Source organism: Sarcophilus harrisii, chromosome 4 (assembly GCF_902635505.1).
Source record: "Sarcophilus harrisii chromosome 4, mSarHar1.11, whole genome shotgun sequence".
NCBI lineage: Eukaryota > Metazoa > Chordata > Mammalia > Dasyuromorphia > Dasyuridae > Sarcophilus > Sarcophilus harrisii.
Window position 1 is genome coordinate 393,729,411 of NC_045429.1, and position 16,253 is coordinate 393,745,663.

Genomic DNA, 16,253 nt, shown 5'->3' on the forward strand with positions numbered 1-16,253 from the left:
TCAGGCCAATTCCAATAGACTTGTGATGGAGAGAGCCATCTGAACCCAGAGAGAGAACTATAGAGACTGAAAGTGGATCAAAGTATAGTATTTTCACTTTTTATTGTTTGTTTTTTCTTTCTCATGATTTTTTGTCTTTTGTTCTAATTTTTCTTGCACAACATGACAAATATGGAAATATGTTTAAAAGCATTGCCCATGTTTAACTTATATTGGTTTGCTTACTGTCTTGGGAAGGGAATAGGGGAGGGAGGAAGTGAAAAAAGTTTGAAACACAAAGTCTTACAAAAATGAATGTGAAAAACTATCTTTACATATATTTGGAAAAATAAAACAGTATTGAGGAAAACAAAGAGAAAAGAGAAGGGCAGAAACTATTTTTTGGGTTTTTTGTCTTTTGTTCTTTTTTGTCTGTTTTTGGTTGTCTTTTGTCTTTTTTGTCTTAAGACTTTTTGTCTTGAAGTTTGTCTTTGAAACACTTTGTTTTAAGTGTTTAGTACACAACTTTTCACATAGTGGTTGCTTAAAACACTTTGAAACGGAATTAAAAGGCATCTTTTCCATTGTCTCCATTGGCAAACATCTGAGAAGCTGCTTGATCGATGTTCATGTGTTTGTAGTCTGGTTTCTAAATTGTAATAATAATGATAAGCAACTGATAAAGATTTGATCTCCCATCTTCATGTCTTTGCCTGGATAACATCTGCCATACTTGCCTCTTCCTTCAATATTCCCCACTTTTCCCAGTTCAAATGACCCTTGCTGTATGAGGCTTTTGCTGGTCCCTTCAGCTGCTGGCGCTGTGTATATATTGTGCATGATCACAGGGCTCACATCCTTATATGATTACTACACTTCTGCACCCTGCGTATGATATTGCTGCGTTTCTCCCGCTCTCCACTAGGGGCTTGTTTTGTTTTGTAACCCCAGGGACCAGCACCGTGTCCGGCACACGGTAAGCGCTTAGCGAGCGCTGATTGGCCGATGATGATGACTTCCGTTTGTCTACCACTTCAGTTTCTAGATCTAAGTCTACAAGTAGTTACGAAGCGCCCGCCACTCGCCGAGGGCAGCCAGGGGATGCGGCCCGGCCTCGGGGAGCTGGGGGGGGACAGGCAGCCCCGGGCAAACGAGACCCGCCGGGGCGTGAATGGGAGGCACCCGGGGAGGGGGGCAGGCAAGACCACCGGGGCTGCCTGCGGGGGTGGGGTTAGGGGAGGCCACTGCAGAGCCCCCGCTCCGGGAGGGGCGCGCACATTCTGCGGCGGGGGACGGCCCGGCTCGGGGCACGAGCTGGCGAGCTCGGGGCGGGACTCCGGCCTGGGGCTCGGGACTCCGCCTTCACCGGGCCGTGACAAGGCGCCCCCGGGCTCTTCTTTCTCTTCCGACAGCAGCCGTCAGGCCTTCAAAGCCGCGCTGGGGTTCCGCGGCCGCCCCGAGAAAGCGAGCTCCCTGCCGGTCGGGCTGGGGCTGCGGGGGCCGGGGCCCAGGCACAGGAGCCCCGTCCGGGCTGATGTGTCCCGGCCAGGGGCCCGGCCGGTGAAGGGCTCCCTGCGGCTTCTTCTTGGAAGCCCCAGCTTCCTTCTGGGCGCCCCAGCTCTGCCCGGGGCGGCCGGGAAGACCCTCGGCTCACCCCCGCCCCCCACGCCGTGTGGCCTTGGACAAGTCACTTGACTCGGGTGCGCGCCTCATGTGTAACAGGAGCCGGAGGAGGGCCGGGAGAACTGCCCCCGACCGCTCCCGGGAAAGCCCCAGTGCGTCAGACGTGGCGGGAGCAGGACTGACGAGGGTCCCGCGGGGGAGGGGAGGCCCCCGGCCCGCGGCCCCCTCTCTGTGACCTGGAGAAGGCCGTGAGGGCCGGAGGCGGCCGGGACCCTGAGGCCGGGCCTCCGACCACTCCGGCCGCTGCCTGCGGGCCCATGGCTCCAGATAAATACAAAAATATCAGCCCGGCTAGATGGGATCCCGGGCTGGGAGCCCCGGAAGAACGTGACAAGGACCCCGCTCTCTGGTCATCTCCTGGCCCTTTGTCTCCCGGCCCTTCATCCCCCACCACACACCGTGTGCCATCTCACCCATCGCACAACCCTAGCCCCAGCACACGTTGTGTGCCTGCAAACCCACACAGGCCCATCCCCCCCACGTTACACACCCGCCCATCTCACACACGCTCACAGAGCCCCCTCCTCAAGCCCACCCCTCATGGGCCAGCCCGGTACCTCCTCCTGCATGAAGCCTTCCCCGCTCCCCCAAACCTTTCTGTCCTCAGGGCCCACAGAAGCTGTGCCGCATGCTGGGCACCGAGTCACCAACTGCCTTGAGACTAATGGTCATAGACCTAGAGCTAGAGGGAATCCCCAGAGGCCTCGATTTAGCCAAACTCCCTCATTTACAGATGAGGGAACTAAGGCCCCTTCAACGAAGGTTTTTTGCCCAAGGTCACAGAGACTGAGGGGTCAAAGTCTGACCCCAGGTCTGACGACATAGCCACTGTTCTGTGCACCAATTCTCTGAGCTGTTTTGCTATTTAATTTTTCCTCCCTATGTTTTATCTGCCAAACTTAGTCCCCAAACTGTCCAAGGCTCTATCGTTCATACCCCTTGAGTCCTGAGCTCCCAGCATGAGCTATGCTTGCTGGAGACGCCTTTGTTTTTTATGAACAATATTTGTTGCTAATTTTTGTTTTTACTTTGCTTACGTTTCCTCCTTTTTCCTTCTTCTTCCCCAGAAATCCATCTCTTGTAACAAGGAATTTTCTTGAAAAACAAAACAAAAATCCCAGCAAAACCAGTCAATATAAGACATGTGATGTACCAGCATCATGGGCCCACCAACTTTGTGAAGTGAGGGGGTCGCCCCGCTTTGGGGACCAGCTTGTTCTTTGGAGTTTTGCAACAACCACCATCAGTTGTCTTTGTACTGGGGGTTCCTTCCATTTCGGATGTTGCAGCTGCTTTGTATGTTATCTAATTCTTGCTAACTTTCCCTCCTCTTTAGTTCCTGGAAGTCTTTCCATGCCTTTCTGTATCAATTTGTGCTTGCATCCAGTTCAGTCCCCTGCCAGCGAGCCTCCTGCTGTCTGAGAGGCTGCGCCCCGGACGCCCTGGAGAGTTTTCTTTGCGCCCGTCTGACGGGCATCAGCCCTGAGAAGAGCATCCCTGAGAGGCTGTAGGCCCAGGGCCAGGCTGTCCCTATGGTGTCCGAGGAAGGGGTCCCTCAGCATTCCGGAAGAGCAGAGCCTTGCCCTCACTCAGTGGCCCTGCGGCTGTCATCTGCCATCAGGGGCTCTCCCAGCTGCTTCTGGGGCCTGGCTGACCAGGCCTATGGGGTTGTTTGTTGCCCGGGGCTCCTGCAAGGGCAGACAAGCTCCGTCTGTCTCAGGAGGCCCTTACCTGGGGTGGCTCCAGAGCCTGGATTATTCTTTGGTACATGGTGGGGGCCTGGGAGCGTGTCTTGAAGGCCTACCAGGAGTTATTCTAAGGCTGATACTTAAGGATCCCCAAGCCAACTCTGCTGAGAAAGATGCTTGTTCCAGAGCTCCAGGGAGGCTTCCTTGGCCCTGAGACCTAGAGACCAGAAACACCTTAGGGAACTGATTCGGCAAGTCAGAAAGACTAAAGATGTCTCATCAATGAAGTGAACAGTCACAGTTCCCACCTCCTGATGAACTCTCTCCTCACACCCACCTTTCATGGACTAGCCCAAATACCTCCTCCTCCAGGAGGCCTGATGGATGATGGACTCAGAGTACAGAACAAGGCAGGTTTCTTAGACATGGCCAGTGAGGTAATTTGTTTTCTTGACTGTGCATATTGTTAGAATTTTGTTTTTCTTTCTTTCCTTTTTTCCAGTTAGAGGTGGGATATGTGGTAGCAAGAAAATAGTTTTTTGTTAAATTTTAAAAATTAAATTGGTTTAAAAACATAAAAGGATCTTGAGTCTGGATGGAAGAAGGCACTTGTGGCTTTTTTTGATAGCATCCTGTCTCATGAAAAACTAATAAAGAACAAAGCTTGAACAACTGTTGCAAAGAAAAGGCATGTAGGAAGGTTGTTAGGAACTATTGGGAATAGAACTGAGAACTGAAGATGGCCTGGAATAAACTCCAAGAACTCCCCAAATCAGAACTGAGATGATGCCACATTTATTAGTATGTCCCCTAAGGATGAAGCTCCAGCAACATCTTTTGGACAGAAGTAGGAGAACACTCTGAGGAAGACTAGGGTTTAGACATTTATGGCTTATTAACTTCAGGATCTGTAGCTCCAAGATAATCTTAGTCTTTAAAAAGGCAGCTTAGGATGGAAGATGGAATGCTGGATCGAGTTTAAATCCTGCCTCACGCTGGGCAAATCACTTACTCTCACCCTCACTTTTCCCATTTGTAAAATGAAAATAATAATAGCACCTTCCTTACATGTTTGTTAAAAATGAACAAATAAGATAATCTGCATAAGGCACTTTGCAAAATTTAACAAATTTTGCCAAATAAATATTCATTATTAATATTCTTATTGTTATTGCTAGCCACATGCCATAGAAGTCACCTCATTTCTCTCAGCCTCAGTTTCCTCATCTGCAAAGCAGTGAAAATAAATATATATGTAGCACCTACTATGTGCCAGGCCTCATGCTAAGTGCTTTATGAATATTAGCTCATTTGATCCATCAAATGAAGGGAGGGTTATCCCTTCTAGCTTGAAATCTATCGCCTTATTGAGATGAGACTTAAAGGACTCTCCCCTTTTTCTCCCACATGATCCGGCAGAAGGCCACTGAACCAGAGGCCCCTCAGCACTCGTGGGACAGGGCTAGTAAAAAAGACAAAGCAAAAACCTCCTCGCTTATAAGGGTGAGTGTGCGGGAACATGCTTCTGGGCTGAGGGACCTTTCTCTGGGGGGTAGCCCCTGGCCCCCCGAGGCTGTGAGAGAATGGGAGGACGGTACTCACGCTGTTGTTCTCGAACAGCTCCAGGACAAACGTGAGGGCGGTGCTGTTGATCCCGATGAAGAGGTTGGCACAGGACAGGGCCACGTAAGCTGTGCTGGGCACGTCAAACAGCAGCGAGGCGGGGTACATCATCGGGGTCACGGCCCATCTGTCGAGAGCCCCCAGACCCCCCAGAGCAGCCTTTCAGTTTTCCTCTCCTCCCACGATGGCCACAATAGACTGACGTCCCTCCCGTGACTCTGTGAGGGGGCCAGGGCTTGGGAGGGGGCAGCGAGATAGGCCGGGGCCGGCTCCTGCCTCCCCTCTTTTCTGGCTTTCTCCCCGCCATCTTCCCTGTTAGCGGCCTCTCCCAGCCCACAGACACTGACAAGCTCCTCGTGGCCTCCCAGAGACCAAGCTGACCTCCAGAAGCCAGGAGGCTGATGACGCAACGAGGAAGGGGGGAGTGTGGGGTCAGAGGTCCGAATCCTTGCCCCAGTGTGTGTTACCTGGGCAACCTTCAGCAAATGACTTTACCTCCTGCCTCAGGTCCCCAGATGTTCCCTAAGGCTCCTCTCCCCCCAACCTGTTTTCCTGTGAGAGGGACACATTCATTTGATGGCATAGCAGGGTCAGGAGAGTATTAATTTAAGCCAGGAGGGACCTTACAGGTTGTAGACCTCCTTCATTTTACAGAGGAGGAAACTCTGACCCTCCTCAGAAGCTAAGGGACGGATCCAAGTCCATGCAAATAGGGGGAACTGGGATTGGACCCGAGATCCTCTGGCTTCAGAGGCCGTGTCCTACCATCACATCCCTTCTACTTGTTCATTTTTTGTGAGGAGTATCCAAAGAACCCACAAAGGGGGGGCCCATTTGGCTTCTGGGAGGCTTTTTTTCCTGAGGGGCAGCATCAAGTCAACAAACATTTATTAATAGTTTACCATATGCCAGGAAGGGAGAGAGGGATGGAAAGGTGTTCATTGGAATAATTGGATTATTTGACTTGGAATAATTCCAGAGTAATTTTTCTGGTGTTGAGTTAACACAAGCATTTCTGCAACATTTTTAGTCCATGTTTAAGCCAAAATCACTGGTCAATATTGATGGAGGAAATCCAGGTCAGAAAGGGGCATGAAGTTAGGGAGAGGCTGCTCCCCGGGTCGCAGCAGTTTTCTCGGTGGTTCATTTAGACAAGAGTTCCCCACCAGCTAAATGGACAAGTGGAAATCATGACCTCTATGGTCTCTGCTGGCTCTAAGATCCTGATGTGTCTGGCTGAAGAAGCAATCAGTGCCCGAAGTCCTCGGGGCTCCCGGCCAGCAAACCCGCAGCCTGGGCCTGTTACAAATGCTGCTGTTCCTCTTCCTTCGCTCCCACTTGGGAACCTCCCCTAGGCAAGGACGGTCTGTTGCCCGCTGGTTGCTTAAGGCTGGGTTTCCTTCTAGCATTAGGTCCTGTCAGTTCCAAGTGACTTACCCATAGAGGAAGAGCAGGGCAATCAGGGCCGGGAGGTTGCTTGGGGACGTGTATGCTCGCTTCTGAAATCCAACAAAGATCCCCACCACTATCCCAGCACTCACAGCATAATTGACCTGGTTAAAGGGAAAGAAGGAGGGCAAAGTCATTTCAACTTTCTGAACCACCTATAAAATGGGGGTGAACTGGGAGAGGGGATTGAACTAGGCAATGCATCTCAAGTTAATTTGGCCATGGAACACTCTGGAGCTTGAAATAATATTGTTGGAATCCCTGATGGAGTGGGACCACAGAATCATAAAGATTTAGAACCTGGAGGAGACCTTGGTACCCTTGGCTCCTGAGAACCTTCCCTCTGATTGGGTGGCTCCTCCCTGAATCTCCATTAGGAGAGCTCTCAGGCCAGCATCATTCATTACCAGGCTGAACTCCAGACTCTTTCATACCCTGTACCCTGCCTCCTCCAGCCTTTCTTCCTCCCCCCTCTCCCCTCACTTTCCTTTTTGTTTGTTTGTTTGTTTGTTTTTACCAATTTAATATTTTTCCCCAGTGACATTCAAAACAAATTTTTTTATATTTACAAAAATTTACATTTTGAGTGCTAGATTTTTTCCCTCATCCCCACCCACAATTAAGAAACCACATGTGAGGTTATACAAAACATTTCCATAAAAGTCAAGTTGTGAAAGACAACATAGATCTCCCACTCTACTGAAAATAAAAACTCTCAAGAAAAATTAAGTTAAAAATAAAGAGAGATATGGAAAGAGAAATAGAAAATGTATATTTCCCCCCCATTTATTCTCTTTCTCCTTTCACCCTCAAAAACGTTTTGCTATTTGGTTGTCTTTTATGTCATCTTTCCTTAGAACATAAGTTCCTTTACTGCAGAGACTGCCTTTTTGCTTGTACTTGTCTTCTCAACACTGAGCACAGTGCCTGACACTTAAGAAATACTTGTTGACTGACAATTTTTTCAACCTCTGCATTGTATAGATGAGAAGATAAGCACAGAGAGTTTAAGTGACTTGCTTAGGGTAACACAGCTAGTAAGTGATGGAGGTGAGACCTTAACTAAAGTTTTCTTAATGCCAAGTACAGAGACCAAGCCACTATGGAAGGCTGTGGGAGAAGGGGGCAGGGAAATTTTGTTAGCAAAAGAGCTTTATGCTGAAAAATAAAGCACCTGGTAGAACTTTTTCTAATAATTTCAAAATTATAACACCAAAGGTAAAAGTATTATTAACAAGGAAATTTTCTCATGGAAGCCCTATCTGTTGAGGGACTCTTCACTTCCTTGGCCAAACAGGCCACATAGGATTGGGATCAATTCTTTTTTTATTAAAGCTTTTTATTTTCAAAACATATGCCTGGATAATTTTTCAACACTGACTTTTGCAAAACCTTGTGTTCCAAATTTTGCCTCTCTTCCCCTATCCCTTCCCCTAGATGGATATATTGAATATATCCAATATATGTTAAGCATGTTAAAATATATGTTAATCCAATATATGTAGATGTATTTATATAATTATCATGCTGCACAAGAAAAATCAGATCAAAAAGGGGAAAAATGAAAAAGAAAACAAAATGCAAGCAAACAACAACAACAACAAAAAAATGAAATTGCTATGATTCATCACATTCATTTCCCACACTCCTCTCTCTGGGTGTAGATTGCTCTCCTCATCACAAGATCATTGGAATTGGCCTGAATCATTTCATTGTTGAAAAGAGCCACGTCCATCAGAATTGATCATTGTATAATCTTGCTGTTGCTGTGTACAATGATCTCATGGTTCTGCTCATTTCACTCAGCATCAGTTCATGAAAATCTCTCCAGGCCTTTCTGAAATCCTCCTGCTGGTCATTTCTTACAGAATGATAATATTCCATAACATTCATATACCACAATTTATTCAGCCATTTTCCAATTGATGGGCATCCACTCAGTTTCCAGTTTCTGGCCACTACAAAGTAACCTGCCACAAACATTTTTGCATAAGTGGGTCCCTTTCCCTCTTTTATGGAGTCAATTCTTTACAAAAGTCCACTGTACAATGAGAGACCTCTAAGGATTTATGGAAAGACACATCTGTCCTTTTGCCACTGACTCCTGTCAGGGTTGTAGAGTTCCTCCACCTGTGCACCTTACATTCCTTTTTCCAACTCAGATTTAGGCGAATGACTTGACATACTTATGCTTCATAGTTTTTTGGATACTCTCCAAGAATCCATAAATATGTAAAAAAAAAATCTACCTGTCAACAAATTTCACCTAAATTCTCATTCTGTTGAAAGCTTGAGGGTAGAATCAGGAACAGTGGGTGGGAATTGAAAAGATTTCATTTTAGTCCTGAAGCTTGAAAAGAAATCTGAGTTCTCTAAAAGTCCCAAAGAATTGCTTCCTCAAGAGATAGTAGATTCCTCATTACTTACTTATTGGATATGTTATAATAGGGATTCTTTTTGTTTGTTTGGTGAGGTAGCCACAGTGATCCCTTCAGAAACTCTTCTTATTATTGGGCTCAGGGGGCTCTGCCTGGAACATCAGGCTTCCATTCAGCTTTCTTGATGGGTTGAATGAAAAAAAATGCAGATAAAGGATGGAACTTTTCCATCGTGTCTTGAACTAAAAATGAACAATGGGTAAACTGTCAGCCTTGAATATAAAATCTGTTCACAGCTCGACTGAAAAGTAAGCAAAAACACAAGTTGAGCTTACAGGCTTGTTGCAGATTGAGAACTGTTGATTGATTTTTGCCTGACTTCTTTTGGCTAATGGTACCTGGCTGATGTAGACACACGCCAATGACATGTTCACCTGAAGGGGAGCTCCTAGAGCTTCATGTTATTCCCAGAAATGTGTTTGAGCTTGCTTCCCCTGTGGGCAGCAGAGAGTGGAGAAACTCAAAGAATGATGATAGACAGAGTTGGAATGGTGTAACTACATCTCCTACTATGCCATTAAGACATCAGGAACATAACCTTCAACAGGGCTGCTGAAGGCACATTCTTTTTCTCCTTGTCCATTTAAGGAACCACAGTCCCTTAAGTGTCAAAATATGAAAATTGAAACCATCATCAACCACTGGCAGCATTATTGGGGTTGCACTCTTGGTGCAATGGATTACTCAGACCCTCCCCCCTTCCCCCCGGGTTCAAGCAAATAGTCCTTTTGCTAAAAACATATTCTAATATCCCCATGTAGTTAAAAGAAGTTCAGAACAATAAAAGTAGGTAAAAGCAATCTGTAAGAAATTTCCCCAAGGTTGAAAGAGCTCTACTTTAAAGTCCCTCAAACCACTTTTATATTCTTGTTGCTCAAAGGCCCCATAGCTGAGTCCTGTATCATTTCATCCAGGGGCAAAATCAACCCAAGTGTTCAAGATCGGTGCTTTGCCCTCCTTGTTCAAAACAGCCCTAGTCAGTGCGGGGGAGCTGAGGGGTTAATTTGCACCTGCCTGGCCAAAATCATGGCCCTTAACAAGCATAATACAGTGCAATGAGCATTGAACCCAGAGCCAGAGAATCCCAGCTGTGCTAGTTATTGGACCTGCAGTCTTGAGCAGGTCATTTAATCTCTGGGACTAAGTTTCCTCAAATGTAAAATTAAGAAGTTTAGACTTTGTTGTTGTTTGGGCATTTTCAATCATGCTCAACTCTTCATGATCCCTTTGGGGTTTTCTTGGCAAAGATATTGGAATATTTTGACATTTCCTCTCCAGTTCATTTTGCAGATGATGAAACTGAGGCAAACAAGGTGAAGTGACTTGCTCAGGATCACACAGCTTGGAAGTGTCTGAGAATAGATTTGAACTCCGGAAGATGAATCTTCCTGACCCCAGGCCTGGCATTCTATCCAGTGCTCCACCTTGCTACTCCTAGACTAGATATCTAAAATCCTTTCTGCTCTGAAGTAATGATCCTAGATTTGAGGATCCCTCAAGACACACTCAAGAGGATATTAGATTAGAGCCCAGAGCATGGAATAGGCAAAAAGATGTCCAGACAATCTTTGCCATACCTTTTGCAGCGATAATCAGGGTGGGGAAAACCCTGTTATTGCCCCAACAATGCAGAGACTTCCTCAGAGGGAGAGGACTCTGTTTTCATGAAGGTCTTATAGGCTCCAAAACATCCCTCAAAATAAAATGATACTGAATTTCACAAGGGTCCACTTGACTACCAACCATATATCTCACTGGCCTCTGTGGGTCAGTATGAACTGAACCAATGTTGCATACTGCTCTGTGACACAATAGCTTTGAAAGACTGAATATTACACCCTGCTTCATGACCATGAGATCACAAGTTACCCTCTCTCAGCCTCAGTTTCCTTGTCTGTAAAATGGGGATAATACCGCCTGTAGACCTTAATTCATAAGGCTGTTGTTAAATCATAGGGTCTTAACCTTAGAGCTGAAAGGCTCTTTGGAGGCTGTTCATTTTCTCTCTCTCCCTCCCACCTCCCTTTGCACCCACTGAAAAACAAATAACCTTGTTACACATATACGTAGTTAAGCAAAACAACTCCTTTCATTAGTCATGTCCAAAAATACAATTATTGACTCTGATCTTGGGTCAATCAGCTCTATCACAAAAAGAGTAGGAGATTTCCTTGTGGATCCTCTGGAATCATTGTTGGTCATTGACTTGATCAGAACTCTTAAGTATTTAAGAGTGGTCTTGGTAGTTGTTATTATTATATAAACTGTTCTCCTGGTTCTGCTCATTTCACTCTATATCAATTCATACAGGTCTTCCTAAGTTTCTCTAAAATTATTCCCATCATTGGCTTGGCTCTTTTCAACAATGAAGTGATTCAGACCAATTCCACTGGTCTTGTGATGGAGAGAGCCATCTGCATTCAGAGAAGGGACTGTGGGGATTGAGTGTGGATTACAATAAAGCATTTTCAACTTTGTTGTGTTGTTTGCTTGCTTGGTTTTTTTTTTTCTTTCTCATTTCCTCCCTTTTGATCTGATTTTTCTTGTGTAGCAGGACAAATGTGGAAATGTTTAGAAGAATTATACATGTTTAACCTATATTGGATTGCTTGTTGTCCAGGGGAAAAGAGAGTGGAGAAGGAAAAAGAAAAACTTGGAACACAAGGTTTTGCAAGGGTGAATGTTGAGTTATCTTTGCATATATTTTGAAAAGTAAAAAGCTATTATTATAAAAATAAAATTATTCCCATCATTTCTTACAATGCAACCATATTCCCAACTGATGGGAACCCCTTCAGTTTCTAGTTCTTTGCCAGTAGGAAAAAAGATCTACTGTAAATATTTTGTACATATGGGCCCTTTTTGTCTTTCTTTTTATTTGTTAAAGCTTTTTATTTTCAAAATATATACATAATTTTCAACATTTACTCTTGCTAATCTTTGTGTTTCAATTTCTTTCTCTTTCCTTTCCCTCCACTCCCTTCCCTAGATGGCAAATAATCTGATATATGTTAAACATGCAATTCTTCTATACCTAATACCACAATTATTGTGTTGCACAAGAAAAATCAAATCAAAAAGGAAAAAAAAAACGAGAAAGAAAACAAAATGCAACCTAACAACAACAAAAAGAGTGAAAATTCTGATAGCACTCTCAGGCACCATGGCGTGTTTCCACGCTTCCACTTCAGGTGGGAGACAGGGGATGGAGGCCCGCCCGGCAGATACTCACCATGTCCCAGAGGAAGTTGGTGACCCAGTAGGTGGTGGGGCTCACCCCACTGACAAACTGCAGGTGCTTGGCTTTGCTCACCCTCTCCTGAATCAGATAGAGCACAAAGCTGGCTGGGACAAAGGACATGGCAAAGATCACACAGATGGCCACCATGGCATCAATGGAGGTGGTCAACCTACAAAGGCACAGAAGGGGAGGGGGCACAGCAGGAGCCGTGATGAGGGACCACAGGAAGACAGAAAGTCTGATTCTCTGCTGTGGTTTTCAAGCAGCCTCAGGCCAAGAGCTCCCAGGGTGCCACGAGTTTGGCCGTGTCCCTCTGCAAAGAATTTCTTCATTCACCGGCTCTATCAGCAAACATCTATCAGTCATTTATTATCAATCAATAAAGATTTATTGCCCACTGTGTGCCGGGCGGTGTTCTAGGCACTGAACATGGAAAGGGGCTCCATGCAGAAAGGCAGTAAAGGGAGGCCATAAACGGAGTTGTTGTCGTTCAGCCAGGAGTTTCTACAGGGCACCAGTCAGTGCCACCGGGCCAAGGAGCCACTGGCGATGCCCCCAGCCAGGGGCAGACAAGAAACGGAGGGGGGACCCCAAGGGAGGTGATGGCAATCAGGAAGACTGCCTGGTCAGAACGATACCTTCTTTCGGCAGTGAGGATGCAGGGAGATGAACTGGCAGGAGACTGCCAGAAAGTGAAGGCCTGAACTGGGACAGACCCTTCCCCTCAAAGGCCTGGAGTCTATACCATCTGAGACCAGATGAAGGAACTAAGGAGGTTTAGCCCAAATAAGAAACGGCTGAGATGGGGGTTGGGGGGATGCTACTGTAGAAAGGACCTGTCTGGAGAATCAGGGGACCTGGGATCAAATACCGCTTCTGTCATTTCCTACTCGGACGACCCCAAGCAAGTAACCTAACTCCTCTGGGGTTCCATTCTGCATCTGTAAAATAAGAATATTCAAGATGATGTTTCTGGGGTCCCTTTCTAGCTCCAGAACTGGGGTCCATGAATTTTGTTGCTTGTTTTATTTTTGATAAATGTATTTCAACCTTGTGGGTTTTTTCTTTGTAAACTTCTGTGTTGTGTTGTATGCATTTAAGAACAATATTCTAAGAAACATCCACAGGTTTCACTGGCTTCCCAAAGATGAATCTACGACATTAAAAAGAAGAAGGATCCCTAGTTTAGAACCATGAACTTAAGCCTTATCATCCTTAAAAATAGATGGCAATCAGGTGAAAAGGGGATCAGACTTGTTCTGTTTGACCCCAGAGGCAAGAACTAAGAGCCAAGAAGATAAAAAGTGGCAGAGTCATTTAATTTTGATATTGGCTGGCTGGCTGCCCCAGGAAGAGGTGCGCTCCCTCTCACAAGAGAGTATCAAGCAGTGGCTGGATGACCATTTGCTGAGTACACTGCAGGTGGGATTCTCTTGGGAGATGAGAGGTCATTTTGTCCAACTTGCTCATTGGTCAGTTAAGTGGCTTGCAGAGGTACTTGGTGCCCAGGTTCTAGATGAGGACCAGGGAGGCCCTCTGGCTCCAGACCCAGAGCTCGTTCCAGCATCCCGGGCTGTCCCCACCTAACCAAAATGGGACGAGGAGAGGCAGTGGGGAGGGAGGCAAAGGCTGGGAGCGTCACACCCGGGGGATGATGGCCCAACGACAGCTTACTTACACTGTGATGTCCGAGAGCTGCTCCTTGGTGAGGTTCAGTGGCTGGTTTATGAGTGTGATTCCAAAGTCCTCTGGGTCCTTGTCTTTGGGCAGGCTGGCTCTCAGGATTGCATTGTTGGCCACATTGAGGAAGGCAACCATTGCATGCCAACCTTTGTTGTTGAACCACACCTAGCCAAGGAGAAGGGGCAACAGCTTCATTGGTGTGAGCCTCTGATACAGGGAAACAGAGACACTGAACTTGTCCTCCCCATTAATTAAAGTAAAAATATCTGTGAAAGGGAAAGAAAACTGGAAAGGAGGCAAATCTACATGTTCCTCCCCAGATTTCAATGGGAGAAAGAATTTCCTTCTTCTGGAAAAGGAAAAAAAAAATTGGACCACATGAAACTCAAAGCCTTAGGACCGGTTCTGATACCTTAATGTTATTTTCAGTTTCCAGATATTTAAGGAAATTGGACATTTCTTTTGCAGCCTCTTGAGTGGCAGGGCCCTAGAGTGGCAAAGGAAACAAGCAAGAGAAGGATTTCTCAGTTACACTGGTGACTTCTTTTCATGGGTTTTAAGTAGTCCACAAACCCCGTGTTTGGTCATAGATGGCATTTACTTACCCCGCTCACATTCATAAATTGACCAAGGTCTCGTAAAAACCCAACTATCTCTTCCCCAGTGATACAGAAGACTGGGAGCTTTCCTCCAATGGAAATCCCTCCATACCTGTTCAGGGAACAGAAATCCTCAGGATGATGCAATGGTCTTGAACCCATGACAGAGGAGTGTTGGTTGATAGAACTGGCAATGTTTATCATAAAGAGAAAATTTTGACAGGGTGGGAATGGAGTGGGGATACAGACCATGATAGCTGGCTGCCAGTATTTGAAGAACTGTCACATGGATGTCATAAGATGCTAGATTTTGAATTGGGAAAGTCTTTATAAGCCATTTAGTCCAACCCCCCCCCCCCCCTCATTTTAAAAACAAAATATTAGGCTTTTTCCTACTTGTCTTCAGAGAGCAGAACTGAAAACACTGGATGAAAATTACAAAAACAAAATGCAGGTGAATGTCAGGAAACAAACTTCTTAATCATTAGATTTTCAAAAAATTGGAATGAGCTGCCTCAGGAGGCAATGAAGGAGTGTCTCCTAACTGGAAGTCTTTAAGCAAATTCTAAATAAGGACTTGCCAGGGATTCTTGTGCAGATGTGGACTGGGCTAGGTGGCTGGCAAAAGGTTCTGTGATTCTGAGGTATACTTGACCGGCTTTTGGAATTTCTAAGTGTGCTAAAAAGAAGTAATAAGACTGAGGGATCCTTCTCTACCCAATTCCTCAGCCTCCGCCTGTCCTTAGGCCAAAAGCCACAGGATTTTCTGAAACATCTCAAGGGCCAGCAACCATGTTTATGAAGAGCATAATTACTCCCACTAAGGGCACAGGCCAGAGGTGCTAGGAGAAGAACCAGGGGTGGCCAGGGCAAAGACCTACAGATTCCAGTTCAGATGAGATTGGTAGAACTCTACTCTGGATGAACCATTCCGAGATTTAAATTCCTCTAAAAAGGAAGAGAAAAATAGTTTCTTACCTTTGTTCATTGACCCAATATTTGCTTTTCATACTGCAAAACAAAATCATGTAATGAAACCAGTTAGAGTATTAATATTAATTTCACCCTCCTCCTTTATGTTTTCCCATCCTTTGCCCCTAGCCTCCTCACCTAATTTTCAGGGACCTTTAATTTTCTGGTTTAAATTTAATATTTAACTGTAAAATAATTATTTTCCAAATATAAAATCATGAGATAGATGTGAGAGCATGGCTCTTAAGAAAACATTGCCAGCATGGGGAGCAGAGCTAAGAATCTGAGGAACAGGGTGCCAGGCAGGGCAAGAACTGAGGTAAGAACAACCTCTGGCCAGTGGTAGTAGCCAAGAGAAGTCACGTAATAGACTGACCTCCCATAGTCCAAATTAGGATCTATGGTCTGGCAAAGGATGGTTCTTGTGAAAAGTCTCATTAAAAGTACACTCTGTCTTCTCAGATCAGGATTGTTTCGGAAATACAATTCACCACAAGCATTTTATCACGTGTCAGCTATGTGCTAGGTGCTGGGGACACAAGACTGGCACAAACACCTTCCCTGAAGGACCTTCCATTCTAATGGAAAATTCACAGCATATGGTTCTACAGGATGTAGCTGCTGGGGGGAGGGGAGGACTGGGTGGAAGAACTGGCCACAAGTAAAGAGCAAAATCTGAATTTTATACAGAAAAAAAATCATGCTAAGTGAAATGAGCAGAACCAGGAGATCATTATACACTTCAGCAACAATACTGTATGAGGATGTATTCTGATGGAAGTGGATTTCTTCGACAAAGAGAAGATCTAACTCAGTTTCACTTGATCAAGGATGGACAGAAGCAGCTACACCCAAAGAAAGAACACTGGGAAATAAATATAAACTGTTTGCATTTTTG

The 16,253-nt window shown here is 45.6% G+C and overlaps 1 protein-coding gene across 1 annotated transcript in view; it reads right to left on the reverse strand.

Moving 5' to 3' along the window:
- Positions 1-16,253, reverse strand: part of ABCA4 (ATP binding cassette subfamily A member 4) — a 118,846-nt gene that overhangs the window by 36,520 nt on the left and 66,073 nt on the right. Inside the window, exons 23-29 of the mRNA XM_031967109.1 lie at positions 15,362-15,394; positions 14,390-14,495; positions 14,197-14,271; positions 13,780-13,949; positions 12,093-12,270; positions 6,411-6,526; positions 4,953-5,100 (exon numbers count right to left, since the gene is read on the reverse strand). Of these exons, the coding sequence (XP_031822969.1) occupies positions 4,953-5,100; positions 6,411-6,526; positions 12,093-12,270; positions 13,780-13,949; positions 14,197-14,271; positions 14,390-14,495; positions 15,362-15,394 (826 nt within the window). The remainder of the gene's footprint in view (positions 1-4,952; positions 5,101-6,410; positions 6,527-12,092; positions 12,271-13,779; positions 13,950-14,196; positions 14,272-14,389; positions 14,496-15,361; positions 15,395-16,253) is intronic.